The 8,788-nt window shown below is 38.2% G+C and overlaps 1 protein-coding gene across 7 annotated transcripts in view; it reads right to left on the bottom strand.

Annotated features, from left to right (window-relative positions):
* Positions 1-5,024: 5,024 nt before the first annotated feature.
* qkia (QKI, KH domain containing, RNA binding a) overlaps positions 5,025-8,788 on the bottom strand; it is a 109,402-nt gene continuing 105,638 nt past the window's right edge. For all 7 annotated transcript variants that reach the window (XR_006315641.1, XR_006315643.1, XM_043717412.1 and 4 more), the window contains one exon: positions 5,025-8,550. Coding sequence is in view for 5 of the 7 variants with exons in the window: in XM_043717412.1 (XP_043573347.1) it covers positions 8,527-8,550 (24 nt within the window). In the remaining 2 variants the exon portion in view is untranslated. The remainder of the gene's footprint in view (positions 8,551-8,788) is intronic.

The following is an 8,788-nucleotide window of genomic DNA, read 5'->3' as shown; positions in this document are numbered from 1 at the left end:
ACTCCAGAAGCGGCCTCAATGTCCCGTACAACCTCAACATGACATCGTAACTTCTATACTCAAAGGTCTGAGCAATGTAGGCAAGGTTAGATTACTTACAGGCCCTTTGGCCCAACAAGTCCGCACCCCCCCCCTGAAGCGCAACCCACCCATACCCCTACATGTACCCCTTACCTAACACTATGGGCAATTTAACATGGCCAATTCACCTGACCTGCACATCTTTGGACTGTGGGAGGAAACCGGAGCACCCGGAGGAAACCCACACAGACACAGGGAGAACACGCAAACTCCATACAGTCGCCTGAGGCGGGAATTGAACCTGGGTCTCTGGCGCTGTGAGGCAGCAGTGCTAACCATTGTGCCACCGTGCTGCCCAAGTTGTGGAACTACATTTTATATATGGCACCCATCGCTGTCACTGTGCATCAGTGGAGGATAAAAGCAACTGTTTGAAGTGGGCTACTCAACTCTGAATGATCTCCAGCTTGAGCATTGTTGAGGTGACACTTTATACAGTATTCTATCATGCTCCTGACCTGTGCATTGAAGATGCTGGACAGGCTTTGGGGACTCATCACATTTGCTACTTTAGAGGCTATGAACAGTTAGCAATTAGTGGGCCAGTTAGTAGGCAGTGTGTTTAGCCTACAAAGTTGATATAGATTAAAGAAATTTGAAGGTAACCAAGTCGATCTGGACTACAAACAGTCCTCATTTTCATTCAAAATATTTTTTGGTAACCTGAGAAGGCTGAAAAAAAAATTCAAATTCAATTTACATTTGCTATGTTGGAAAAGGGATATATAATTAGATGTACTGTTGTGCCAAAATCTGTATCATAGGGGCCTAATTTCCATCTGTTGCAGCAAATATTTTTATAGATCAAGGCACGGTTCACTTTTCACAGTGGTACCACCACTGAAAAGGTTTAATAAAAAGTTCTGAAAATTCATGACATCTAGGATTGGGTGTGATACATCCTTCCTGGCCACTTATAGGCCAGGTTTTGTAACATTAACAGCAGGCAAGGTCTTGTGATGTATAAAATAGGACAAGGACAAGGAGGAGGGAAGAGAAAGAGAGGAAATACGTGTTGGTAAATGGTTTCTTTCCTAGAAGATGGTACACAGTGATGGCCCAAGGATCATTTGAAGGGGTACTGGCAAACTATATAGAAATGATTCGGACATTAGAATAGCACAAAATTTACCATGAATACCAACCTTGAGTGGAAAACAAGGGTGAAACAAATTCATCGACATAATGGGCAGACTGAAAATAGAATTTAATATGATAAAAGTGCCCAATTTTGGTAGAAAGGATATGGAAAGACAAATTAGACTGTATGGAGCATGTCCAAAGAGTGTTAAGGAACAGGGGAACCTGACATTGTAGGTGCACAGATCTTTGGGGCAACAAGATATTTTGACAGAATGGTTAGCAAAGCATGTGGGATCTTGGCCTTCACAGCCAGACAAATAAAATACAAAACCAGGGAAGTCATGGTATACATTTTTAAAGCTCTAGTTATTCCAGAATATTGCATTGAGACTTGGGTACCACACTTTGGAAAGGTGATAAGCATACTTGATAAGAGTGCAGAGCAGATTGACTGTAATACCCCCGGCAATTAAGGACTTGAGTTACAAGATTAGGCTGGAAGGTGGTCATCTCAGAGCCAAGGAAATGAAGGAATACAATCTTGACAGGTTTAGATATAAAAATGTATTTCTTTGCCCATTAATATTAATGGCATTAGTGCTTTTGAGGGCAGGGGAACAGAGAAGGCACACTTTTAATGTTTTGGGCAAGAGATAAGCACTGGGTGAGACAGAAAACTCTAATGGAGCAAACAATACAGGGGACCCAGATTCATGAATATCTGACTTATGAACACTCATTCCAAATATGATCCCTTACATGGTTTTAATTTTTAAAAGACCCAACATAAATGTTTCCTGTATGTACAAATGACTGCTTTCCATAACCCCATGTTGAGCTCCAACTTGCATAAAAGATCAACTTCCAAACAAACTCCAGAACAAAACCCTGTGCAACCCATGGCCTGCCTGTAACCTGGAATTTACGGGCCACAAAAAGTGATTGAAGTGGAGAGGAGCAGGGATGGAGAATACAACTAACTGGATTGCTCCAGAGAGCTTGCATAAAGTTGATGGGCCAATTAACTCTCTCTTTGGCATAAATGGCTGATTCTATTTCAGAAAGTCAGTCAAGTTGCCACAATCCCAGAGGACCATCAGGCTGCTCTCTCATTAAAGAGGTGACTTGAGAGTGGTTTAACCTGAAGGTCACACCTCAAACAAGGGCAAGGTTGAGAAGGCAGGGCCTTCAAGGTAACCTCAACCAGTGCAGGACACAAGCCCATGCAATTTATATTTCAACCGAGCATCCAGCGAAGTAAGCTAACCCAGCTAACCATCCACCGACTGGTAGAATAAAACAAAGAAAACACTGAAGAGATGTTGCCAAGACTTTTCATTTTATACTCAAATGTAAGAATGTCAAATTTCAAACAATTACATTTATAACTACAGGAGAAAAGGGTGCCAACTATCTTGAGTTCCCCATGGCATTACCTTGGCCTAAAGCAACAAGGAACTACAGGTTACCTCATGTCACCCAGTACAAAAGGTGCAAGGCTTGAACGTATTTCTTCTGTTTGCAGAAAAGTGGCCCTACATATAAAATCATGGCACTTTGAGCATGTTCAAGCTTTGCACCACTTCTTTAATTACCTCGGAGCTCAGGGAGCTAAAGTTCCTGGCTACTTCTTCCATGGCCAGAACCAAGTTCCCAAACAATCAGCACCCTAGTCTCCTAACAGTATAAACTGCTATAATAGCATAAGTTTAGTATCCTTGCATTTATCCTGATGAATGGAAGATGAAAAGTTTTCTCAGTACATTTCTCATTTCAACACAACTTTCTGCTTAAATAAATCTGGATCAGCATAGTTTCCATCATACACAAAAACTATTCAGATTTACAATAGCAGATTATAGAAAATTAATCTGACCTGAATATTGTGCCAAAGTATACAGAATTACAGAGCAAAGGTGCACAAGCTTTAATTGAGAATTTGTTTGTGCCCAGATTCAGTTACTGTCCAATGATGAACACAAATATAAATGTGGGAGCCACGTTCTCAATGAATTATATGTGGAGTTCTTGCAGTCTCTGAACATCCATATTCAAAAGCTTTTGAGAAATACTTCTCAATCAGTTGCTGGGTTGTGTTTGGGTCAAGTGACCCTCCTTCAGTCACTGGAATAGAAATGGTAACTCTGGAGAAACTCAGCAGGTCTGGCAGCATCTGTGGACAGAAAACAATGTTGTTGTTTCATATTTCCAGCATGCAATTCTTGGTTTCATTTGGCAGCCAATATACTGGCTGACTGTATAATTAGCAACCAAGATGTATTTCCCATTGAAGGAGATTTCAAAGAATTCTTTCAGGATATTCTTGGAAGTATAATTCTTGGTTTAGTTTGGATTTTGTTCGGCTTGGACTTGTTGAACCCAACAGTTTGTTTCTGTGCTGTATGACTAAGTTTGAGTATGTTAAACCGTCAGTACGCTGGTGAGGAGACAGATGCAGGTTCTAATTCTCCTCTGCTCAGGAGCTTGTAACACTGCTGAGATACTTGGACCAAAACTAAATTCTTAGGCTTCATGCACAATTTTTTTGAAAACATTGTTTGTATAATTAAAAAACTTGTTATTTTGGAGCTCACTCATAAGCAAATAGCTATGCAAAATAGTAGAAACATTCATCCCATGTCGAAACATAAAAGGTAATGAAAACACAGCTCTTATAATTCTCTGTACAATGTTGTATCACTGTATTGAAAAGATTAAATATTAAAAGCAGCAAGTGTCCACATATCTGTTGTATGTTTGGTATCACAGTTGCTTGGAGATCTTCAGATTTCAAGGGTCTTCATTCAAGCTTACTTTGCTCTTGTGGCTCATTCAAGATACTAGCAAGTGCACTTGCTCATGACAGGTTACTACTTTGGAAATAAAGTCCCCATGGAACGGCGCAACTTGCATCACAATGTAAAATGATCAAATTATCCAAAATATACAGACGAATGTCATGATTCAGCTATCTGACTGTACAAAATTATTCAGCAGCAAGTTGGAAGCACTTTTTTCCTCTATTTGCCACTTCCACTCCTTGAATATTTGTTTGATCTATTTTTGGTTCACATCGCACCCATGTTATGCCATTCTGGATTTCGTCATCAATCCAAGGCTAAGAAAGCCACTAAATATCAAGTTTCAAATTGCACAGCTTCCATCAGAACCTTTCATCTGGAACATGCCCAATTTAAAACTGCAACACTGACAATAACAGAATATTCCCACCCTAGGATTCTGAAGTGTGCAGAGATAAAAAAAACCCACAGCAATGAATAGAAATGAACTTTGAAATAGATGGGTGGGGGTAAAGGGTTTTGCATTCCAGTTCTCAGAACAGCACTAAGGTGAGTGAATAGAAAGTTCCCACACAATGTTATGCACTTCCTCACAATCCAATTGGATTACAGAAAATCCAAAGATGTGCAGGTTAGGTGAACTGGCCGTACTAAATTGCCAGAGTATTCAGGGATATGTAGGTTGGGTGCATATCCGGGATAAGTGTAGAATAATAGGGTAGGGGAATGGTCTGGGTGGGTTAACTCTTCGGAGGGTCAGTGTGGACTTGTTGGGCCAAATGGCCTGTTTACACACTATAGGGATTCTAAATATTCATTAAAATCTTTCCCAGAAAGGATTTATGCTAAAAACTGGTTTTCTAATATAAACGTGTTTCAGAACTTGAATAGTGCTGGAGTTTTGGACATCATTTAAATCAACCATAAGCATCTTGACACCTTGCCCAGAAATGCAGGACTAGCAAGTCATCAATATGACTCAATGTAATTGTAGTGCAGACAATTAAGAAATTCATTTGCATTTGAATACATCAAACTAGATACTGATATAGGCAGACATTCCAGTTTTAACAGTCATTTTATTGCACGCGTACAAGAGAGCTCCTTTTGGTAGAAGTTACATACAAGTGAATTTCAACTTGGACTATAAATACTACTTATATATACAGATTCAAACAATATTTTTTATGCATATTCTTATCTTAAAGTGAATTTGCAGGCATAGGCTGACTGCATTGAGATTCCCCAAATGTTAATGTACTGCATTAGATCTTCAGTGCTTATTCTTTCCCTCTCAATTTACATAATATAAAAACACTGGAAAGCAGGCCATTTTACAGCATATTACATATCAGACTCAGTAGTCAAAGGACTAGTTTACTAAGTGACTGCCTCAAACTCCTACTTTATACCCTTCCACTCCCACCCACCAAAAGACAACTTTGATTTATTTACCCCCAATCATTGCTTGTGTGCCTCTATGAACAAATACCTCCTGCATTAGTTGAAAGGAAGAAAGAAAGTAGAGAGGCCAGGTCCAACATTAGTACACACAGAAGGTGCTTAGCTGGTAGGCAATAGACAAGACTGGACAGATATCTCAAAAGAAATGTTACTTTGTTCCCGACCTTGAAGGGACAATGTACACATCACCCTCCAGGCTCCACTCAATTCTGAATGCCGCTGTTTACTTTATTGTGCAGTGCAAGTAAGTCACAAGACGACGTAGCACATAACTTGGAGCAACTTTCAGCGAGTGTTATTTTTTGTGCATGTGTGTACTCAAGAGCAATGTATGCTCTTCAAAAAAGGTTAGTCCAGTGAACCAGACTGTTTATCAAGTGTTAAAAACAAACTATTCAGCAGTTAGTAGATTTGTACTGTAACGTTTATTAAAATAAATGCCAGGGTTAATAGAAACAGCAAACACCATGAAATAAAATGCAAGCATGTAAAAACATTTGTAACAAGAAACTTATTAATTGGATAATGAGTTAACAAGTCAGAAAAGGCAACACTCCCAATGATAGATGATTACAATGAATCTGCAATAGTTTCTGGCTATCAAAACCACAGGGGCCTCAAATTGGGAACAAAAAGTTGTATATGGTATATAATATACATACAAAATGAAGATAGAAAAATACATTATAAACTTGTAACAATGGTGGTAATTACAATACTATACATGTGTGTAGGCAATATATTGAATATTGTACACAGCATATGTAATTGCTTTGCATTCAACCAACCATCACGTAACAGCAGTGTCTTTGAACTATTCTCCATAATGTAACTGAGGGAATACATAATACTGTTAAGAAAACTTTCAATGTTTTGGTTACAAAAAAAATAACACTGACTAAACAGAGTTTACATTAGTTATATAAACTCAATGAAAGCTGACAAAAATTAAAACATTGAAGGGCAGCAAGTAACAAACACATTGGAGATGGTTGCAAATTTGTTCTTATGTGTTTTGTTCTGAAGTCAAACACTGCAGCATTTTAGTTTAATGATAATAGCTGGTTTGTTGGCTTTTTAATTAATTAGGCAAAACTAAGCCAAGGTGGCCTTCATTTTGTAAGTGGCTAATAGAAAACATTTGCTTAAATGTTTACTCAAAAAAAGGCTACGACTCTATGAAAAAAATGGCACAGAAAAATTGAAGGTATAAACTTAGGAAGACAAATGGCACAAATTACAAACTAGTTGAGAAACTATTTCACACTTGTTGCATAGAATCAATGAACTAAATTCTTCAGACAGGCCTAAACTTGAGTAGCTTCACACAACTGTCCTCATACTGTTCTATCATGTTTTGATTTTTTTTTTGCCAATAAAGACTGCTTCCCTCCTCTCCAATGATGGACTGGCATGCATCATACTTAGGTCAAACAATATGTTAGACACTTACAAATTGACCAGGCAGATATAAGGCACTATTTTGCTTTCTTTATGCTCCTCTCTTCTCATCCACAACCCTGCAAAACACTAGATACACTGTTTTGGTCTTCAGTTTCGTTTACAACCATCCAGTATCACTTCCATTACTTTTTTTTAAAAATTTTTTGTATTTTGTTACTGCAAGTAAGTATAAAAAGCTAAATTGTCAAAAATATATATTTCTTCACCAGCACCCTGTAAAAGTATCTAGTTTTCCTCTGTGGTTTAAATGCACTGTACTTATCTACACTTTAATAACATGTATATAGCAAATAGAATAGGCAAGCATGGCTTTCACATCCTTCTTAAAGAAGTGTCTATTTATGGAGAGAATTAGAAACAGTTTTTTTGCATCCAGAAAAATGACACATTATGAATGCACCTTGGTGTCAAGGTATATGTGAACATTAAGAATGTTATTGGCTGCACTGAAAATCAAGCTGAGCTCAAAATACAAGACGAATACATTGGATAAACTCAGGAAGCTCAAACTAAACAAGGACAGTAAATAAGTTGGGGAAAACTGTGTCAGGCAGCTTTCATCTAACATGCACAATAGTAATTGCAGATGTTAGGCGCTTGAACAATGAAAGAAGTACTCAGACCCCCAGCTGCTATTTTTGAAACTTTTTGACACTATGGATTGTCCCTGTGGGCTGGTGGCACTGGCAGTAGACGTCTGGGTTTAGACAGTCAAATTTAAATGTAGAACAATTTTGAACATGAATGCTCTTGGGGGAAAACAGGGTACGGTTTAACAGGAACTTTACTGATCAAGCAGAACATCACAGTGGAGTACTTCACACCAGATTATATTACCAATTGGGCAAAAGACAGAGGTTGTAAGGCTACGAAGTAAAACAAATCTGAACAGGAGAAACTATCCCTTTAAAAAAAATTGATTGATCCAAGGAGTTGAATTCATTGATAATCTTATTCATTATGCTTTTCTCAACAGCATCAATAACCTAGAAACTTTGTTTAGCTGCCTACAAGACTAAACAGCATCTTAATTCTGGTGAGATTCAAAAAATTGTCAGAAGTGGCCTTAGAAAAAAGTGTTTGGCAAAAAACGAAGGTTCTGTACACGAGATATTTTAAATCTTTGTCCTTAATTGTAGAGGTCAATATTTTGTACTGTCAGTATCGAACTCTCTCCCAATATACCTGACTCAAGGTCCATCCATAATGAATCACAAATGCGTTCAAAGACTTTGTAACTACAACAAATTACATCAGATGTCCATCACATTTGTCCGTGGCAACTGCCTGTACAGCGCTCAATCCCCTGCCAGTGCTGTTAAGAGACCTTTCTTACCATTCTTTAGGGAGAATCTTTAAGAGATGATCACTGAGAAACAGTGCTGAGGGATGAACTGGACTTATTGCTTTAGTATTATTCAGTGCAGGTTCTGGTACCACACATTCACCCAACCAGAAAAGCTGTGGCTGGAGCTTTAATTTTAATATATAAACGCAGTTAGGTAACGAGACGAACAGACAGTGCCTCAGCTCGCTGCATTGAAGACAGGCAAGCATAGGCGATAACCAGTTAACTGATCAGCAGGCAGGCATGGTCAGGTCATCATTGGGTGAAGAGTTCAGAGGTCAAAGGTCATGGGTTAGTTGCCTGTGGCAGCTGGGTAGTTAGGAACATAAGAAAACAAAAAGATAGAAAAAGATATTAGTGTCAGCTAGTGAAGACTGATGACATGAAAACTAACCATATAACTAATAAAACTATTTTTTATTGGCAAAGATCTGAAATGTAGTCAATCATGAGTAAAAGTATCATGATTTGAACATGAAAACAAACTTCTAACAAAGTAATAGAAATACATTTAAGACTAATTAATGGTTAGTAGCAGTCATAAAAT

The sequence above is a fragment of the Chiloscyllium plagiosum genome, chromosome 27 (assembly GCF_004010195.1).
Source record: "Chiloscyllium plagiosum isolate BGI_BamShark_2017 chromosome 27, ASM401019v2, whole genome shotgun sequence".
Lineage (NCBI taxonomy): Eukaryota > Metazoa > Chordata > Chondrichthyes > Orectolobiformes > Hemiscylliidae > Chiloscyllium > Chiloscyllium plagiosum.
This window is presented reverse-complemented; position numbering and strand designations above follow the sequence as displayed.